Raw genomic sequence first — 22,716 nt, 5'->3', positions numbered from 1 at the left:
TCTCTTATTCTTTGCTAGCAAATGCCAATCCTTAAATTATTATAGCAAGTTACCTTTTTCTCTTAAATCTATTACTATAATTAACTAATTGATCATTGCTTACTTGTCTAACCTCCCATCTTGATGAAACATGACAAGATTCTGTTGAAATTTTAGTAAATGATAATGCAATTTAGAATACATTACATTTATATATTACAATAGTGATAATTTGGTAATAAATTCAGAATGTAAATTATAATACTATAATTCTTAATGCAAGTTCTATTATAAATTTATCCCAATCTTTATATATAATATGTAAAAAAATTAAATGTGTAATGATATTTATGAGATGGAAAGAAAACAACTTGTCATGTGTCACACCAAAATACTGCATTTTGTATAGCTCTGGTCAAAGTGATTGCAAGGTCCTTCCACCAATTACCATTTTAACCCCTTTCACATTTCAATTCCTATTCATTGTCCCATATCCACCCACATTTCAAAACCCATCAACCATGTCAAAGTTGTCCATTGACAATTTGTTTGTCTAGAACACTTCTAAAATTAATAAATTTATTAACAGGAGACTGGTCCTAAGAAATACAGTACAATATACTTCATTTCATTGCAACACGGATATATTTTATTGTACTGTATTTCAAATGACCTGTTCGTTTAATAATTTTATTATTAAAGGTACAGTATATTATTTTTGATGGTTACCAAGATTAGTAAATTTGTTGTGCAAGATGGTTTGTGATCCAGTTAGAGAAAATATAATTATATTTAATAAAATTTATTAGAAATTATATTATTTCATTACAAGTGCTTATATAAATGTGTAAGTGTCCATTGTAACCTCGAATTCCTCTGGTTTTTCCCAACTTATTCATTCATATTCTGTCCTTTATTATTTGAGCAAAATTAAACTGTTAGATAATATCATTTTCATAATTTAGCAAAATGTTTCCAATATTAGTATTAGTATGTTTTGCTAATCTAATTGTATGTTACAGCCTTGTGTTGCTTACATAAACATCAGTTAAGAAGTAGGTGGGCGGTTGACCTGGGAATTAAGGTCAATAAAAGATCATTTCCTTCCCCAGTGTTTGCGTGGGCTGAAATGCATGACAGATATTTCACGACAATATTCATTCCTCAAATGTTTTGTTGAAGCTTATCCATATCCACAAGGAACAAAAGCATTTTTATTATCATCCTTAATCTTATTTATATGAATTTGCTTGCCATGTTTTAAAAGATTTATCAGGTTTTTTAATATCCCTCTGAATGAATGGAATAGTCAAAAAAAAAAATGTAAAACCTGCTGTGATTAGGCTTATTATAACAAAGATCCTATGGTAGAGAATTTTAAGTTCAGATTTAAAGTTAATGAATTGAAAACACTTGACTTAATATATATTTGCCTTTTTATTTATGTCCAGAGAATGGCTACTCTGTTTTATATACAAATTGTGCTATATGCCTATAGTACCTGTATTAAGAGATTTCATTGGTTTAAATGATTTTGATTTGGGATATTTATGCTGTGGATGCACCATCATTGTGGTATGTGCCACTTCTATAAAATATTTTCCAAATTTATATATTATTACTCTTATTATTATTATTATTATTATTGTTATTGTTATTATTATTATTATTATTGTTATTATTATACCACCCTTCTAAATAATAGTTCAAAAAAAAAAGTAAAACATGCTGTGATTTGGCTTTCGTTATAAATTATAATCTGGTAGAGAATGTTAACTTCAATGCATTCGAAGTTCATAAGGTGAAAGCACCTGACCTAAAATTATGTGATGTGTACCACACCCAGTCATAAAACTAAGCTGGTGGGTGGTGAGTGGGAGGTGAAGCAATGTTACAGGTCATCAAAGGTCTCTTCCTGATAGGAATAGTCATCTTGAAAATATGAGTATTGATATTCATGAAATGTATTCTGAGACATCTCCAAAAATATGAAGTAGAATTATTGGTAGATAAGTAAGGCCCTTGTGCACATGTCTTCTATGGTACTGGGGGAGGGGGAAATTATTATTATTATTATTATTATTATTTTTTTTTTTTTTTTTTTTTTCATTTTGTTAATTAAATAGTAGATATTGTTTGCATTATCTCAATCATGTTTTACTTTGAATATCAATGCACCAGCAAACAACCCAGGGGTGATATTAGGCTTTAGCAAATTTAAAGAAATTTAAAAGAAAAAGAAAAGGCCTCCTTCTCTTAACGCTTTTCCAGGCTAGATAGGGTGATAAACTAATGTTTTTTATAGGGCCTAATTCATGAAGTAAAATCAACGTTGTTTCAATGTGAATAGTATTAGTACCTTAAATGCTAAAAAAGTATTTGCACATACAGTATAAAAGTGCAGTATTTTCTGCTATAAAGCTACATAATATAGACCTACAGTACTACTAAATTAATATAGACTTACCCCTCAGTATGTGCTTGTACAACTTGAAGAAGTATTATGTATATTTTGAGTACTTAGAACTCTTAAGTTATTCTGTATGGTTATACAGTGGTGAAAGTAATGTTATAAAGTAATGTACTCCTCATTAGGTATGTAATATGTGTGTACCTCATGAAATGAACATACTACTGTGTGTGTTCATCTCATGAGGTGTGTGTACTGTGTATTTCTCACGTATACTTCATGCACTATATGAGTGTATCTTATACATACTCTGTACACCTGTACTATGTGTGCTTCTTGTGGCATGTTCATACTATGTGTATACATCTCATGAGTTATGTAATGTGAATCTCACATACACACCTCATGAGGTACTGTATGTACTATGTGTGCTTCTTGTGGAATGTACACGTCTACGTCTCATGAGTTATGTACTATATGTATCTCACATTCACACCTCATGAGGTACTGTATGTAATATGTGTGCTTCTTGTGGAATGTACATACTATATGTCTACCTCTCATGAGGTATGTAATATGTATCTCACATACACACCTCATGAGGTACTGTATGTACTATGTGCGCTTCTTGTGGAATGTACACGTCTATGTCTCATGAGTTATGTACTATATGTATCTCACATTCACACCTCATGAGGTACTGTATGTAATATGTGTGCTTCTTGTGGAATGTACATACTATATGTCTACCTCTCATGAGGTATGTAATATGTATCTCACATACACACCTCATGAGGTACTGTACATACTATGATTATGTTCTTGTGGAATGTACATATACAGTATGTCTGTACATACTGTACATCTCATGAGGTATGTAATATGTATCTCACATACACACCTCATGAGTTTACTGTATGTAATATGCATTATTCTTGTGGAATGTACATGTGTGCATATCAAGAGTTACATAGTATGTGTGTATCTCACATTTATGTAATGTAATATGGTTGGATTTATATAGCGCTTTAGACTGAAGTCTCAAGTGCTTGAGGTGGGGACTAGCCCGCACATTTATACTTCATGTATTACAGAATGAGTGCATCTTACAGACTGATACCTCATGATGAGGTATGTGATATGTGTATGGTACAGTACATCTCATGAAGTGTACATGCCATGTGTACACCTCTCAGGAGGTGTGCAAAATGTGTTTATCTCACATAACCTCATGAGGTATGTACTATGTATACACCTCATTAAATGTATATTATACTATGTGTTCACCTCATGAGGTATGTAACATGTTAACACATGTACCTCATTAGGTATGTAGTGTGTATCTCATTAATACCTTTCCATAACCTCATGAGGTATGTACTATGTATACACCTCATTAAATGTACATTATACTATGTGTTCACCTCATGAGGTATGTAACATGTTAACACATGTACCTCATTAGGTATGTAGTGTGTGTCTCATAAATACCTTTCCATAACCTCATGAGGTATGTACTATGTATACACCTCATTAAATGTACATTATACTATGTGTTCACCTCATGAGGTATGTAACATGTTAACACATGTACTGTACCTCGTTAGGTACAGGTATGTAGTGTGTATCTCATGAATACCTTTCATGACCTGTGTGTATCTTACACATTCACCATATGAAGTGTACATGTTACATCCTACTGTATTATTGCTGTGCTTAATATTGTTAATATTTTACTTAAAGATACTTACTAGGGATAATAGTATCCCCTCCCTCTTATCGTTCGATATTGAAATAATTTTTATTAATAATTATGCATGATGTACAGTAGATTTCAAATATCTTCACATAAAAGAAAGTCATTTTGTTAATTTCTTGTAATATTTCACATTTGCTTTGATTCTTGTGAAGTTTCATTTGTATTCTAGAGATCCTCTTTCAATTCCTAAAATCTTTATTTCCTGTTTTGAAATGGCTTTAGATCTAATTTAATATAACTGATAGGGATTGCAGACCTTTGATTGGAGGCAGATTCTCAACCTTTCGGGGGAATCTAGTTTTAGATATTGGAATGGGTGACTGAACTCCTTGCCTACAGGGTTAAAGCCTCTTAGAAACTGAAGTCATGAATTTCATTGACATAACTGTATAATTGGAATGCTAGTATAAAAAAGAAATAATGTTGGACTCTTTAAATATTATGTGTTTAAATGTTAAAGTCAGACTCTGGAGGGAAAAGCATTTTTTGAACTGATTTTTTTTAAGACACAGAAAGCATATTTGACAAAAGTGGTTAATGCGATACAGATTTTTAAATATTAAAAAAAATTGGTGGAAAATGGTGGTGTTTTCCCTTATCCATCCCATTTTTAAAGTCTGTATTTTATTAATCACTTCCTAGTTTGTCATCAAATTTTTTTTCTGTCTTAGAAAAATCAGTTGTACATATCATGTTTTTCCTCCAGAGCTTGGGTTTAATATCGTGGAATCTTTGTTAAAAATTTAAATATGAAAATGCTTTTATTGTTATCATGAAAACAGTTGCCTAATAATAATGTTCCATTTCCACAACATTTGGGATTACAATAAATGTATCATTGTATGTTTTTTGTGCTTGAGCAATCCCAAATCAGTAAATATGTTTAACATTCGATCTTGAATGAAATTAATGTCAGATTTCTCCCCCCACTAGAAGGATCAGCTATTGGGGACCCAGCAGTATCGCATTCAAGAAGCTCCTCAAAGAAGTCCAATGCATCGAATGGTACCACATCAGTGCACCATGAACACACCTTGCAAGGGGGCGATGGTAAAGCAGGTGACGCTGAAAAGAAGGGTAAGAGATGAAACATTTTATATACAACATACATTTATTGTTATGTTATAACAAGAAATTGATGACTAAGTTTGTTGAATGTATGTTCGTTGTACCGTATATACCCGCGTATAAGGTGACCTACTTAAGACGACCCTCGATTTTTGTATGTCAGGCATATAAGGCAACCCCTGTTCCGCTGTCAGAATTCATATTTTTGATTTTTTGATTTTAGATGTTCTACAAAATCTTCTCGGTATTTAAAATCGCGTTCATTCATACTAACTTTTTAGTAGCTATTCGTAGTAAATTGTGCGTTACGGACGTTCTGCACAAAAGATGAACATGATTTTAAAAAGCTAAGATTTGTATTTCGCTTGTATAAGATGACCCCAGTTTTTCGAACGTAATTTGCTATTTTAAGCCTCGTCTTATATGCAAGTTTATACGGTACATAAGTGCAGCGAGAGAAAGAGAGAGCAAGTTTGAAACCTGCCAATTCTGCCCTTGCTTGTGTTTTTTGGGTGACATTTTGCTCTAGTGTACCTTTTCCACTAAGCCCCACCCCTTGGATATTGTTGCTAAGGGACAGGGGCTCTGTTCTGATTGGTCCATAGGTAAGTTTGATTGACACCTGGTGAGGCCCTTTACCTGGTTTCTTGGATGCAGTATTAAGCTGTTGGTTCTATGCGAAAGGAAGAGAATTTCGTACACTGATATTAAAGATTAGGGGATTGTCTCCTGATGTACTGACCGTGATGCTTAAGGCACTGCAAAATGGCTTCCACAGGTCTTTAGGGGCCTAATCCAAAAATCCTTGTTGGTTTTTAACGATCATACATTTTAAGCATACATAGCTGAGTGTTTGGCTGAGAGGTATTGTTACTGCTACTTGTGCTGCAGACCCCGGTTAAAACCCTGCTAGCATCAGGTTTTAATAGGAGTCTGATCGCTCAGCTCCTTGAATAACCCTCGCATTAGAGTTAGGCCGGATAAGGGACAATGTATCTGCACTGTGGCTGCCGCCAGTTCCCAGGGGCCAGCCAGTGTTTACAATTTCAAATATTTGGTGTTGGACAAAAAAGGAAATTTAATCTTAATTTAATATTTTTACATTTTATCTACGGTACTACTAGCATATATATTGAAATGACAAATTTGTTAGTACCGTAAATCTATTTTTAATACTGTTTACCATATGTTTACAGTGTTTGAAATAAGGAAAAACTTAAAGTTGTCCAGCGGACAACCTAGATGGAAACTTTGGTTGTCCGCAAATGTTTTTACATGTCTGTATATTATCTGTTGCTTGCTTCATTTTTACCTTGCACTGTTTTCCCTCCTGCTTTTCTAGCACTGTCAGAGCATGGGTTCGACATGACGAAAAGTTCAATGAAAAGTTTGAACGCCTTCCCACGCGCGCCTCATTCGCCTTGATACGTGAGTCAGTGCCTTGTTGTGCGGCCCGCCCATAGAGCTATTTAACAACTAGAGTGCTGACAAGATGGCGCAGCAATGCAGAGTTATGTATGTGTACCATCCAAGATGGGGACGTCGTAGTAAAGCGCCACCTTCAGACTTAGTATACATATTATTACATATTAATAAGCCCTCTGACTGACTATTATTTCATTAATGATAATGAGTAATGGTAATAACAAATTATTAAACTATTGTAGCCAAAACGAGACCAAGTGGAGCATCTTATTCAAAAATAAAGTACCAAGGAATGAAAATTAAAATCGTGTACATTACACCCAAACACCGCAACGCTTGAGTTTCAAACATAGGGGTAACTAGCTGTACTGAACTTTGTGAGTAAATTGAGGGCGCAATTGCAAACGATGGTGCTTAGCGAAATTTGATTGGCTAAATTTATGGCAACCATCTTGGATGGTACACACACAGAGTTCTGCGTATTTCGAACATCGAATACATTGCGGTTAGCGCTCTAGTATTCTTATCACTGTATATCTCTATGGGCACGCCACAGTATAAGTAACACGCGAGAAGGCGCCTCAGTTCAAGTCTCAGACCAAAAATGCGAGAAAACATGACTCAGTGAATCCAAAATGGCCGCGCCAGTGACAACAACGCAATAAAGTTTGGGAGGCAAAAAACGATTACTTGAGGTGAGGTTTGGGTCCAAAATTTTTGGTTGTCCCACGGACAATTTGGCCAGTGGGACATTTCGGTTGGCTGGGACAAGCGGACAAGCCTTATTTCAAACACTGGTTTATTGTAAACTCAAACAATTATTATCATTTAGGTAAAGCTAAAAAAAGTTTTTTCCACTCGGTACGAGCCAAGAGACACAAAAAGAAAACAGAAGCTTTAGAGGAGCAGATAGCGCCACGCCCTCATCGCAACCAACCAGGTGAACCAATGCCAGATGTGGAGAACGAAGTAGTTTTTATGAAGGATATAGTCTGCTACCTGTCACTTCTTGAACGTGGTAAACCAGAAGATAAATTGGAATGTAAGTCAAAAATGCATGAAAATTAAAAAAAAGAGGTATTGATGCTGAGGCTAAAAAACAAAATGTTGTGTTTGACCAGTTCAAACCGAACAAAATCTCTTTTTTTAAGGAAGAGTACAAACACTATGTGGTGTTAGAAACAGCATTTTTTAAGCTTTTATTAATAAATGATGGATGATAATATTGATAATAATAACAATGATTATGGCGATGATGGTTTTTAAGGCATTTTTTAAGATGCATTTATTTTTCGGCAATGAGATGGTGATTATTATGAGGGTTAAGCTTTGTTTTTCTGATGATGATAGTAATTGTAATGAAGGTGATTTATCATGTAAACTCTAGGTAATGTCTAGTCTTTAATATACATTTTGATGTTGCCTCAACAAGTCACATGGTCTCATGTAATCCATCTAATTGTGGCTTGTCCATACCATATATTGCTTAAAGTCTAATGTCACATCACTTAGCTTACACCAAATGAAAAACATACATTAATTAGGCTTCTAGGTGCCATCGTAATCTTGGCAATACTAATCTAGATCTTGAACTTAATTCATTCTGATTTTGTTAGTTACAATTTTCGCTACATCACAGATATGTGGTGAAATAATTGTTAGATTGTCAATGTCTACTTCTTGCATCATTCGTTCAATTTAATGTACTCGTCAACCAAGTAAATATAAGCATTATAATTACATCAAGGTGAAAGGTCATTCTGAAGCCTACCTGGGGCTGTTGGATTCCAAAGGCTTAAATGACGATAAGAAAATACATACTTTTTAAAAGAGCTAATCGTTGAAAAGGTCATACCCAAGATTTGTTATTACCAAGTCTGTTGTATGACTGTAATTGCAGAATGCAAACCTCAGAGAAAATGTTGCAGCTTAGTGTTTTGGCAATTTGACTGAGGAAATAGAAATTTGTTGAGTATTAGAATTTACTATTCTCGCATTACAAGTATATGAGCAGATCAGATTTTCTTGCTTGTTCGCTTCGCTAAAAAAGCTGCCATCCAAAAAAACCCTCAAAAATTAAAATGCAACTTTAAATTTGCTGAATTAAAACAATACTGTACAAGTTATCAGTTTCCTTAAGTCACAGATTAGAATCCAGCAATAAAAGACATTTTACTACAAAAATCTTAAATTTTATAGGGTAAAAGCCGAAACCTGTAGTTGTGGCCTCACAGGCCAGAATGTTCGTCTTCTTTCCTTGGATTTTGAACCAGACTGTCCAAGGCTGTCGGGATATTCCAATCCTTCCACTCACCAGTCTGTTTTACCTTCCCAGCATGTGCTGGAAGCCATTTATACCTTTGGTTAGAGAGAGACAAACATAGATAAATTGTCTTGCCTAAGGACACAAGCGACTTCACCATGAAGCCTCCCCAGACCTAAAAGTTGAAAAGTCCGATCTACAACCGTTGCGCCAAACACTTCTACATGAAACGCACTTTAAATTTGCTGGCAGAAATTTAAGAGTAAATGCAAATCCTAGGTATTTATTTATTTAATTTACCTTTAATTGATCAGGAAATATTTTTATTCTTGTAACTTGTGTGAACGTAATATTGAGTGAAAGTATTCATTTTCACTACTCACAACAAAAATGTATTTTCAATTCGAATGTCGCCACCAACGGCCAATGATTTGTAGTTTTAAGATTCTTAAAAAAACTCTCCAGATTTTCATGAACCAAGGGTTGGCAGGTTTGCCTTGGGCTTCCGTGTGCCTCTCTCCACCCAGGAGTAATAATGGGTACCTGGTAGGATGGTATGGCATTGTACGTATGGGTTGTGCGTGTAAAGCAGCATGACTAGGGATACTCCTCAAGGGAAGTAAAAGTTGTACAAAATGTGCCAGTTGGCCAACTCGGTATCCAGTGACAATAGAAATAATGATACCAGTGCCATATAAATTCAGATCCTTAAAAAAAAAAAAAAAAAATGCATATTAACATGTAGGGCTCAGCAATGTGAACACCCCTTGTTCAAAGAGTATCAGGCAGTCTGTTGCCTGCGTAAAGGCCTGTTTATACTTCAACGATAACGATAACAATAAAAAAGCTAAAAACCAATTGTTCATATAGAAAATAAGAGAAGTTTTTACACTAGAACTATTCGATCTAGTGTTTATTAGTTATGTGATAACATATTTTGACAAATTAAATTTGGATGATGTCATAACCATGGAAAAACATTAAAATCGTAGTATTAGCAATGATTTTATCGTTTTTTCATGATTATGACGTCACCTGATTTGTTAAAATATTTTGTTATCGTATACACAACAAATCGTCCTAGTGTAAAAAAATATCTTATTTCTTTTATTTTCTATATGAACAATCGCTTTTTAGCTTTTTTATCGTTATCTTTATCATTGAAGTATAAACAGGCCTTAAGCCATATGCTGGCTAGGGTTTGTAGGCCTACTATGTTGTACACTAGACATATTCATACACTTGCACATGAACCACACACTTTTAAGCACTGATATCCATGGTTGTTTGTGTGCAAGAAGATACACTTAAGTGAATGGAATGCACTGTTAATGCTTACAACTTAAGTAACATGTATATGAAATGCTATTTCAGTGCGTAGAACCTAAGTAAGTACTTGTGTGATTTTAAATTAAGCAAATTAACATTGATATCTACTGTATCTAATATGATATTCTGTTTACGTTCCTGCAAGTGGACTCTAGCCGTGGCACTTAAAATCACTTACTTTATCAATGCTCGCCATTGACTGACAACAAAAGAGTTCCATTCAAATTTGAGCAAATAGAATGAGTTACATTAATGTCAACATTTCAGTCTCTTAATGAGCGCATGTAACATTAATTAAAATATTTTACAATGCAATAGGATTTGTGGTTCAAAAAACATTTGGGTGTTAAACCATGCTGGCATTTATGCCATGCTGTAGTGACGTGCAATTATGCGTTCTGTATTTATCACCGAGTAGTTTCAACATGGAATTCTGACATTGTTAAATGCTGTAGTAATTGGAATTATGAATCTGACATTACTCAATGTTGGACATTATTACCTTTTGTCTCAGTCATGTAAAATGAGTTAGTATTTTTGGTAGCTTTTGCCCAAATTATTTATGGTGTCACAGAAATTTCAGTCCCCCCAGTAAATTTGGCCTACTTGTACCCTCCCTAAATTTGGTGCTCTCCCTGCTAAATTTCCTGAACGGGTGCCAATATTTCCTGCAGCCTAACTTGCTAGTGATTTTAACCTGTGTGCCATAGATCAATATCATGTCTGGTGCATCCTTAGTCCTAAAACCTTTCAAGTGTCCCTTTACCCTCCATTAGACTACTCAAATAATACTCAAATTTTCTTTATTTGTGGACTGTATCCCATAGTAAAAAATTACCTTCTTATTTCTGTAGCATTGTTCCACAAATATGTCTTGTGGTAAGAATTTGAGAAAAATTCATTCAAATTAATTTTTATTTCAATAATACAAGGTAAAATTAATAATTGTCAGAGTACATTAAAAAAGTAAGCATAAAAGTCATAAAAACATTAATAAAATCAAAAATAACGGGTACAGTGCCAAGTATCAAAGTAAAAGTAAAAGTTTAATATCTGTTGTATTACTTTGTTTTATTTCAGTTATGTTCCGCCTGTATGACACTGATGGTAATGGAATTCTTGATAGCACTGTAAGTTGTTTTCATTTTATTCCTGACATGACATTTTTACTGTTACCTCAAGTTGCATTATTCATTATTCATTATTATTATTAATATTGAATGGCTAATAATAATAATAATAGTCATATAATGATTGACATTATTATCATCATCATCATTGCCATTATCATCTTCGTTATTATCATCACCACTATTATCCGTACCAGCACCATCATCATTACCCTTTTCCGTTATCATCTTCACATTGGCTTCTTTCTCGTCATTATCATCGTGAGAGCAGCTTAGCTCAGTCGGCTAATCTTGTGGTAGCCTCTGTGTGTGCGCTGAACCATGGAGATTTCTAGGTCCCCGGTTCAATTCCCATTGCTGCCTCTCCTTGTGTTTCAGCTAGAGGGCTGAAATACAAGTTACTATAGCGCACCGTCTTTCGGATGACACGTTTAAGCCGTTGGTCCCTATGCATTTATGGCCCATGTGCATGTTAAAGAACACAGAACACTCTTCGGAAAAGAGTAGGGGTTTGTCTCCCGGTGTACTGCCCAATCACCACCAGAAGGACCCCACTGGAAATAAGTCTTCTTCTAGACTTTCGTGGGCTATCCTTGGTGTTTACACCGAATAAATCCAATCCAATGCAATCCATCATAATGAACAACTTCATCATAATCATCATCATTGTATTCACAGAATTGTCACATCAGCACTACAACTTCATAATCATCATCATTATCTTCCTCATCATCTTAACCATTTGTAATTATTTGTGTTATATTTTCTAAAAAGAATTTATAATTTAAATAATTTTGTCTTTTTACTTCATCAGGAGCTTGATTGTATTGTGAACCAAATGATGCATGTTGCTGAATACTTAGGATGGGATGTGACTGAACTCAGACCGGTATGTCCACATGATATCCCATAATTTATTATAAGAGCTTTAAATCGATTGCTTAAAATAATTATATGTTTTAGTTTGATTGGTTGAAAATAAACTTAAAATAACTGACCTGGCATACTTGATCTGATTTCTTTTGATAAGAGCTTTTAATTGATTGGTTGAAGTAAACATGTTTTATTTTGAATCGTTAAAATAAACATACTATAACTAACCTAACACACTTGACTTCTTTTGATAGATTTTACAAGATATGATGATTGAGATTGATTTTGATTCTGATGGGTATGTGTCTTTAGAGGAGTGGATTCGTGGTGGTACTTCTACTATACCTTTGTTGGTCCTACTTGGCCTTGATACAGTAAGTCTTTGATACTCCACACTCACCACCTCCTCCATCATCTTAAATTCGTATCAAAACATATGTCTATTTCAGACATGTAACATTAGATAACACAAACACCAAGACATAAGTGGGATGTTTCCCTAAGTAAGTAGGTTTAAGCTAAATACAATTTGGTAGTTTCACCTCACTGTCCTTAACAAGTTTTGGAGCCTCATAAAAAAAATTTACTATTTGCTATTTTAAAAAAATGGAAAGTATTAATAATGACAATCTGAAAGATTTTTGTCAAACCCAAAGAAGAAAATGGAATACATTACAAAGATTAATTTTACTTTTGTAAAAAAAATAATTTTATTTTTCCCCAGCCTGTACCACTATTATACAGGATAGTAAATAGGAAATATAAAAATTTCCTAGATATGAAACTAACAATTAATTTCATTTGGCCATAGTTTGCCTTTCAAAGTTAACTAAACATATTTGAAACAGTTTTTAATTCTTTTTAATTTTTTTGACTCAATTATACTTTTCACCTAAAAATTGAAATTTGGAAAAATTCAATTGATGGAAAGCGATACTAACTATTTCATATATATATATGAAATAGTTAGTATCGCTTTCCATCAATTGAATTTTTCCAAATTACTCTTGTTTATCTAAACATGAGATTAATGAGATGATTTTGTGTAAAGATCTGTTTATTACATAGTGTAATAACACTTTAACGTTGATGAAGATAGCAGGAACTATCGAAATATCCGTTTGATTTTGTTATACCTTAATAAATTTGTGTTCCGCAAGTCAACTTTCAATAATTGTACACCGTTTTTTCATTGCTTTTGCAGTTAATTTCACTTGGAGCATACATGCAAACCCGCTCTTCAATATATATATATGTATACATATTTATGTAGTTTCAATAACAGTTACAAATGTATATTTTAGTGTCATATATAAAATAGAAATTGATCGATGTATAGTTAACATAAACATTTAATCTGCCATGTGCTACCATGTATGTAGTTTTTATTGGATTGAATAACTGAGATAAGTATCAAGACAACTAAATTTTACTCAGCCATGGTCTGTAGCCTAGCCAAGGCTATATATACAGTATGGCTGCTATTGTCACAAATCTCAATATTGCAGCTACTTGAGCATTCAACCTTGTCAGAACCTTATCTTCAAATTCCATTGAATTGCATTAAAATTCCATCTTGTGCTTCCAATATTAATATTGTCTGTCTAGTCTTGCAGGATTATCTGATGTTGATACCTGTCAACCTGTTATAAATAAGAATTTAAAGAATTAACATTAGTCATAAAAAATGTAATCAACATTGTAATTAAATAAATTATGAAAAAATCTTGTTTTCATCATTATCAATATCAGTTGTGTTATCAATGATAGTATTATCCCATACAAATATCAAAGGTGTTGTTACTATCATTATCATCATCATCATCATTATTACCATTATTAGGTTTATCATTGTCATCGTCATTATCATGATTATCATTATCATCATCACCATCATAGATTATTATCACCATATTCTATATCATATCATAATCTTGATAATCTCATCTTTATATTTATTACCATCATTTATTCCTATTATCAACAATATAATTAATTTTATTCATTTTCTTAATGCAAACTTTATTTCCATTTTACAATGTAACAATAATACACAAATTGATGGTAACTAATTATTATGTGCTTATGGTTACTTTGATTTCTTTTAGAATGTTAAAGATGATGGTAATCATATTTGGAAGTTGAAGCATTTTAGCAAGCCAGCTTTCTGCAATTTATGCCTAAATTTGTTGGTTGGTTTGGGCAAACAAGGCCTGAGCTGTACTTGTAAGTCATTTCTATGCAACATACCTAAATATGGGCTTGATAACATCACATCACCATATATTTGTTACTTGCTTACTTGTGTAGCATTTTTACTTGCAGTTACCAAGTGTTGTTAGCCACTCTACAAAAGTAAACATCCCCCCCCCCCCACCAGTAGAGCTTGCATAGAACCAAACCCAATGTGTGCAAACTTAAATAATGCAATAAAGCAGTAACTCAAAGCAAAAAATGTTTGATAGAAAAATGACACACTAAACAATAAACAGATAAGATCTATATTATAAGAACATCATGACTATATATAGGCATACAATTTTTTTTTTTCAAAGACCATTTGATAATTTGGATACAGCTTTATAGCATACAATAAAAATGTATTTTGTAAGGAAAGATGATATATATATTGTATTCCTGTAATTGGTCAAACAAAACCCTCAGCTGAACATACTAATGGGTATCCCAGGATATAAATTAACATATTTTGCTGAAAATATATAGAGGTTTTATTTGGTCATTAAATGTGAACATATGCTCTAAATGCCTTATTCCGTACCATTTGCTAACATATGGAAAAGCATTGAAAATCAAATACACAGACAAAATATAATTTCTGCACAAAAAAATCCCCTTAAAACTGACAATTTGCATCAAAAATTAAAACAAATTTTTTGCAATAGAATTTCCATTTTTACTTTTACTAAAAGATGTACATAGTAAGTTTTACCATGCTTCTTTTCATTTTTTTTTGTGATTGTTAAACTTGTATTAGAGGTTGTTTTTGATGATCCAAAGTCAAGTTTAAAATTGAGATATTACTCACTATTTATTTAACATCTTGATTTTACACTTGACTTTGGATCCAATGAATTTATTCAATAATGATTGTTAAACTTGTTGAGCATCTTGGATAATTTGACAGCAGAGAGCAAGCACAAATAAAACAGTAGAGAGGTCACTTTTAGTGTACCTCAACAATTCAACGAACCCATATTACTGAATAATTGTTAATTAAAAATCATTGTAGACATCATTAATGAGATAGGGTGTGCATATAATTAACATTTCATTTGCAGTATCATTTAAGGAATAAAAATGCCATGCTCACCAAAATTCAAATATCTGTTTTTCATTATTCTTGCACTATTGATCAAGATGCATTTATATGGATATAGAAAAGACAATCCACATGTTTAACTTGCAAATGGCCTTATGGGCAATGATGCCAACATTTTGTCATAACCAGGCAGTTACCATCCAAATATGAACTCAAATTTTGCTCAGTAGAAAAAATACTTTTAATCAAATGTCATAATATTAATATTAGAAAACAGAGTTTTTATAATAGTGTATTGTAATCAAATTTGGAATATGGTGAAATATCAGCTGTAAAAATGTAAAATTTCAGTAAAATCAAAATAACATCACTCAACCAGACACACACAACAGTATGCATTGTATTCTGATACTGTAAAAGCTTCATTGTCTTTTTCCACAGTGTTGTCATTGATGCATGATACTCTAAGACTTAAGTAACTTAAGTTTTGCCACTAAATACGGTCATCAACACCATCCACCAATAAATATATTACTTTAATTATTAGATACAAAGTTTAAATATGAATTTTTATGGTCCTCCTCCTCCACCACCCACAAATCTCATAAAAATAGGAGTTGAGCTTATGCGGGGGTTTTTGTAGTTGTTTAGTTTTGGATAATTAATTTTCAAGAATCAAGAATACTTTATTGCCATCAGTTTTAAACAAGTGAACAATGAAATTTGTTTTACTAGTTACTAAAAAACACTTTAAAAAATGACATTATTACTAAAACTAAAAGGTATAATTAGAAAACAAGCAAATAAGGTAAGTCATGTATATAGAGGTCAGGAATACTATTTTAAGGTATAATTACATTTATATTTTTTTTAAGATGCCAAAACAAATGTTAAGCAATTATTTAGCATCACATCTTCAAAATACATAATTGTAATAGATGCAGGCCATTTTACGTTGGTCTTTTTCAGTACTAGTTTATTGACTTGGGTAAAGAATATAATTATTCTGGTAGAGGGCAGCATTGACACACACTATGCACAGGATCTATTCAAGGTTGCTCTTTGGGAATTCAACTTCAAAATTTCTGTAATTAAATCTAATAAAAATATTTAAGAAAAATATATGTCCCTTCAGGATTCGAACCCAAGACTTCATTACCATTCGAATAAAAGAAGCTGTGAGGCTAATGGTATACACCCTTGCATTTTCCTTTTAGGACACATTTAAGCTACATTTTACAATATATACATTTACGACACGACAACGACATATCATCGCGTAGTTTGTATTCTTTAACACTGAGCGCATCTGTATTGTGTCATAGTGTCATAATCGTGTCTATTGTAAATGTAGCTTTAGGTAGTAGATTATCCAAACAGTAATTGGAAGGTCTTGGTTTTGAATACTGATGGGGACATGTTTATCTCAAATATTCATCATCATTTTTATTATCACGAGTGGAGGTGTTTCTCCATACTAAAGTTACTATTACGTGATTTTGTATTTGTACATGTAATTGTTTAAGATTTTATTATCGATGACTTTAAAACATTCCACTTTTTTCAACATGACTTAACCTTTACAATACAGACTAATGGTTCCTAACAGTTAACTATATTAAAAGGTTAAATTATTGTTGTTTCCATATTAACACATTACCGTATTGTGTTTGCTTCTTTCAGTTTGTAAATATACAGTACATGAAAGGTGTGTACAGAATGCACCAGCTACTTGCATCAGTACCTACATGAAATCAAAGAAGGCGGGAGGAGCTGTAAGTATTATAACAGAAACATCATGAGAAAAAAACATAATTAACAAATACACTCAATAAAAGGTATTTACACTTATTCACCACAAATAATCAGTCCCTACACATTCATATGCTTTCAAATTTATATCAAAATCAGTTGATTGTTTTATTAAGTACTTTCACCATTTTAATAACTTTATTGTGTGATGATATATTTTGTAAATTTTATAAATTTGTTCCATATAGTCGAACCTCTCTTTTTCAACAATCCGTTTTATTTGTGTTATGGCCCAGGATGATTATCATTAAAAAGTAATTAAACTGAGCATAAAGAGGTGTAGAATCAGTGCATGAAGATTTAACCAGAATACTTTAAACATCAGGTTTTCACCATAAAATTTGCATATGGGCCTCAGTATTAAATCAGTAATTCATTGTTATGCCCACCCTTGTTCTAAATGTTCTAATCAAAATTTGTAGAGTAGTCAAGATGACATTTAAATAAAATGATAACTTTAAATTATAAAAATTTAAGCTCATATTTACTTATAGATCCAAAGTAAATCTAGTATGTTTGAGTGGTCTTCTTAATGTAAGATATTCTACATTTAGCAAAATTTTAAAATTAATTAAATATGATTGGAAATTTATAGTTTAAATTAAATATTTTTTGTACAGTGTTTAAATATGTTCAGCTTTATAAGCTTTGGTATGGTTTATGGTATGGTTTAGGTAAATGAAGTAAACAAAGCATCAACAAATCACAGATCCTCAATTAGTTTTTATAATTTAACTAATCATTTTTCAAATGTAAATACAGTCTCAATTGTGGCTACTGCAAATTTCCTTATAACAGAATAATATTTTGTCTAATATTGTGTGTAATATAGAACAAATTTGGAATTTGACCTAGGGTTGACCTACATCATTTCCACTGTACTTGGCACTGTAGTGTACATCAATGGGAGGTTCGACTATACTTTAAACCATGTTTCTTATTTCTTATATTTATTAACAGCATGATTACATCAGCGCATATAATGTATTAATACTACTGCAGTGAAATTGCCCTTAAAGTACTTAGCTTTATTCTAACCACACTTAATTAAATTCTTAATATTCTTAACTTCATTGCATGTTGTGATCCTCTTTAAAATTTTACTAATATTATTAGTAACCGATAGAGAGTATGATAAAAGAGAGTGGCAATTGTTAAAATTTACAATTAAAACTCGCAAAATTCAGTTTGGTTGTGAAATACACACCCTTGTGGTTGATGTGATCTGCATCATATCCACTGTAAATGCCTATCTTTAAAATAATCCTTTTAATAAGTTATTGGTACTGTAATTATAATATGCATGTATTAGATCGCAAAGCATATAGTACGAGCAGTGATTAGATAAAGAATTCTTAACTGTCCAATAGCATTGCACGATGCATTATTTAAATGCATGATGATGTAATCTGATTTTTACACAATTCTATACAATTATTTAATAACTTATAGGAGGCCCTCTATAGGCTAGACATTTCCATATCCTTAGTGCTTAGAGATTTCTTATTAAACCTTTTGGTTTTTTTCCTTCAGTATTTTAACCAATTGTTTGGAGCTTTATGAAATGCAGTTAATATTGTGATTTATGTGGCATTTGAGCTCCACTGTCATTAAATTTTATTCTACAATATTCCTCACTGAGGTGCAGATTGCAGAATATATTTTTCTTTTTTATGATTGTTTCTTTTTCAATTTAAATAGACATTTTTATTTGATGAGTCATGGAGTATTAAAGCATATAAGTATATATATCTCTATATATATATATTAATTCAAAGTGTTTACCATTTGTCCTTTTTCTGACAGAAAACAAACATTTTTTTTTATACATTCTGTTGACCAGATGAACATGTATTGTGAAACCAGCTCATCTTCCAAGTCATTATGAGAAAAACATATTCCATCTCAATTATTATTATTATTATTATTATTATTATTATTATCTCAATTTTGTTTAACATGCCTTAGCCTTTACAAATGTATCAGTTTTTCTTTCACACTCAAGGGAAAAGAACATGACTTATCCCTGATAAATTGACATTCACAATTGGATGTCTTGTTCCTGATGGATTGACTTATTCCTTATGGAATTACTTATTCCTGATGGAATTAATTGTTCCTAATTGAAGTTGGCTTATAATGTGATGGTGTTTGCTTTTAAAGTCATCATGTTCGTTTTTTGGAATTGAATCTTTTTGTTGTCATATTCTTCATATGTTGTAATTTTCCTTGTTGCAATCTCTGTTGTCTTGTTGCTCTCTTACTCTTTTTGTTGCTTCTATCACCCTTAGCAATCATCAAACAGCCTCTGTGGTCAGGAAACATCGGTAGGTTTCATTCTTGTGTAACCGTGGCTGTAACTGTAAAAACATAATTTTGACTTTTTTGTGTTTATCTAACTAAATATACTTCCAATATAATTTTTTTTTTTCATACTATGCAAACATATTTTTCATCTGTAAAATCAATTGCATTTGTGTTTTCAGCTGTAATCATTTTTGCATGTATCATTCATATTGTGCAAGTCAGTACTTTTGTAAACATTGTATTCTATTGTTGAGAATTTATTCGGGTTTCTTAATTTAAAATTACTGAGACTACTTACTATTGACATATTGTTACATATTTCATACTAAGTGTGGGACAACAAATCAATCTTGATCTGTGTGGTGCATCGGCTCATTAAAATTTGATGATGGGTCTTATCTAAACTGATTATGGAACAAATTAAGTGTACATTTCATTGGGGAATGTCACTAATGTTGGGAACAAACATTGCGCTGCACTTAACAACACAACCACATTTAATTATTGCACTTTGTAAACAAAAGACATTTTGTTAATGTAAATAGAATGCCATTTAATTTTCATCCAGGTACAGTCTATCAAAGTATTCTTTAGTTGAAAAACAAATGGAATGGTGTCAAAGTTAATAAAGTGCTAACTAATTAACATCCAGGGATCATGGTTTTGGTTGAGGATAGCTTTGTTTGGAGGAAACTGAGTGGCGTATCTTGGGTGCGAAATCTCCTCTCCCCACAAAAAAAAAAAGGCTTTAAGTATCTACAAATTAAGTCCCCTTATTTTTCGAGCTAGCCGCCCTTTCACCTAATCATCGAGGCCTGCATTTCACATACACGTCCCCATTATCTCTCTCCCCCACCCCCATTACAAGTGCCCTAGATATACCACTGAGTGTAAACTCAGTGTTTGTTTTATATGGAGAGTAGTTAGCACTTCGTGCAAGGAAAAAAGCCATAAAAGAACCATATAACAAGTAGCATGTAATAATTTTTTCATGATGGGTATTTGTGAAACAAGGTGCTACATAATTTTCATCCTTTTTTTAAAATGGCATAAATAATGTCACCAACATATTTTCTCTTTGCTGAACATGCTCAGTTTGGTATGCCATCGAGTAACAAGGGTTTTATAGTGTCATCAAAAAATATGTTGCTCCAGAAAACTGTCCTTCTTTACATGCTCTATTGGGTGAATAAGGGGAATGGTGTCAAAGTCAATTAGGAATTACTTAATTAAAAACCAGGAAATTGTCCAGAGTATGCACTAATTATAAAAAGGGGGAATGGTGTAATACCAAACCTAAATTGCCCTTATTTCTCTACAGTACTTTGTAAACAAGGGTAATGGTGTCAAGGTAAATAACGTGTTACTTACTCAACATCCAAAAAATATTTTAAACAGGAATAATTGGTTTCAAAGTAAACAAGGTGCTATTTGTTTAACATCCACGATAATAAGTGGTTTATTAACATCCAGATAACCACCCTACGTTTGAACATGCTTTATTTTGTAATTAAGGGAATGGTGTCAAAGTAAATAAGGTATAACTTTAATTAACATCCTGGGCCTTCTTCTGATCATGCTCTGTTTTACAAATCAAACATTAGTTTTTTTCATTCTCTATTCATTTCCTTTTTATTCCATGTACAGTAATGTTTTGTTGTTAATTTTGTATTTTAGGATGCACCACCACTTGCTAGATCATGTGCCATTGATTTAAAAGCCTCATTGCTTAATTACCTGTCATATACCTGTCTCTTATACACATCTTATATATACATATATATATATATATATATAAATAAGTGTGTGTGTTTATATGTATATTTTTTATATATATTCATTAAAACATAACAGAAGAGGAATCTGACAAAACAAGAAAATTCTGCTTCCACCAGGCTTGAACCTGGGACCTCTCACATACAGGGTGAATTTAATCACCACTCGATCACAAAGGCATGGTGAATTCAAGCACCAGTAGGGTGATAATCCCTCTCATATGTAATATAATATATATCTATTTGTACAAATATATACATTTATATTTTTGGATATGAATATTATATATTATTTTTATTGAATTTTAAAATGTAAAGAAACATATTCAGGATGCTTACAGTTGACTGTGAATCCCTCTCATTCTTATATATAATATATTTATTTATATAAATATATACATATTATTTAAATATGAATATTATTTATTATTTTCATTTCATTTAAAATGTAAAGAAACAAATATTCAGGATGCTAACAGCCATATGTTGGATATAGACAGCAACTGCCACCGCAATCAATGAACTAAAATAGTTGAATTCAATTCTTTTGTTTATGAATTTATAGTCATATATAGTTTTAAAATTTGTTTTAAAATTTTAAGTAAATAATAAGAATATCATTAAACAAACTTAAAATGATTTTTTTACACTAAATAGCTCAAAGTCGAAAGTCATGCAAATACAAAAGCAAGATTATATAAATAAATTTAATGCTCTACTTCAGCAAGCATCATTTAGAGTCATATAAATGCATTATTTTACCATCCCTGTGTGGAATTAGCTTGAGTGTTTAAAAGACTGAATAGATTTTTCCCCCCATAATTTGTGATTATTAATATAGTATTTTAGATGTATATGATTTTGAACATTGAGTGATTATGAGTCTTTTTTAAAAAAAGTAATTGTTTTCCCCTTTTGTTAGTTTCCCATTAAGTTAGAGTAGTAGTTTCTGTTTTTTTCATAAAATTTTAAAAATAAATGACAAGATAACATTAAAGGGTATCATTGGCATTTATTTTGTAATAATTAGCATGTATTTTAATTATCTCATTTGCATAATATATTGCCTGAATCTGCATGATATTTGTGAATGTACTTCTTTTCCTCATGTCCACATAACATTCAGTTTTTTATAGAAATTACAGGAATGCATTTTTATCTTTATCTTTAATAGTGGTTGTATTTATTAAGAATATTTCTTAATTATTTTATAGTTGAAAGTAAATTACAATACTGTTAAATAAATTGGTTATCAAGTAAGGGCATATAGTTGCAATTTGATAGACTTTACAGGGAGTAATTTATT

The 22,716-nt window shown here is 31.9% G+C and overlaps 1 protein-coding gene across 5 annotated transcripts in view; it reads left to right on the top strand.

Annotated features, from left to right (window-relative positions):
- LOC117122623 (diacylglycerol kinase beta-like) overlaps positions 1–22,716 on the top strand; it is a 76,665-nt gene that overhangs the window by 25,760 nt on the left and 28,189 nt on the right. For 2 of the 5 annotated variants that reach the window (XM_033268287.1, XM_033268283.1), the window contains exons 4-11: positions 5,085–5,225; positions 7,474–7,683; positions 11,314–11,363; positions 12,178–12,252; positions 12,491–12,610; positions 14,345–14,462; positions 17,200–17,291; positions 19,620–19,655. In XM_033268287.1, coding sequence (XP_033124178.1) covers positions 5,085–5,225; positions 7,474–7,683; positions 11,314–11,363; positions 12,178–12,252; positions 12,491–12,610; positions 14,345–14,462; positions 17,200–17,291; positions 19,620–19,655 — 842 coding nt within the window. Of the gene's footprint in view, positions 1–5,081; positions 5,226–7,473; positions 7,684–11,313; positions 11,364–12,177; positions 12,253–12,490; positions 12,611–14,344; positions 14,463–17,199; positions 17,292–19,619; positions 19,656–22,716 lie in introns of all 5 variants that reach the window. The other 3 variants (XM_033268286.1, XM_033268282.1, XM_033268284.1) reach the window with 2 other exon arrangements.

Source organism: Anneissia japonica, unplaced genomic scaffold (assembly GCF_011630105.1).
Source record: "Anneissia japonica isolate Jap-2015-1 unplaced genomic scaffold, ASM1163010v1 scaffold287945_len1679841_cov205, whole genome shotgun sequence".
NCBI lineage: Eukaryota > Metazoa > Echinodermata > Crinoidea > Comatulida > Comatulidae > Anneissia > Anneissia japonica.
This window is presented reverse-complemented; position numbering and strand designations above follow the sequence as displayed.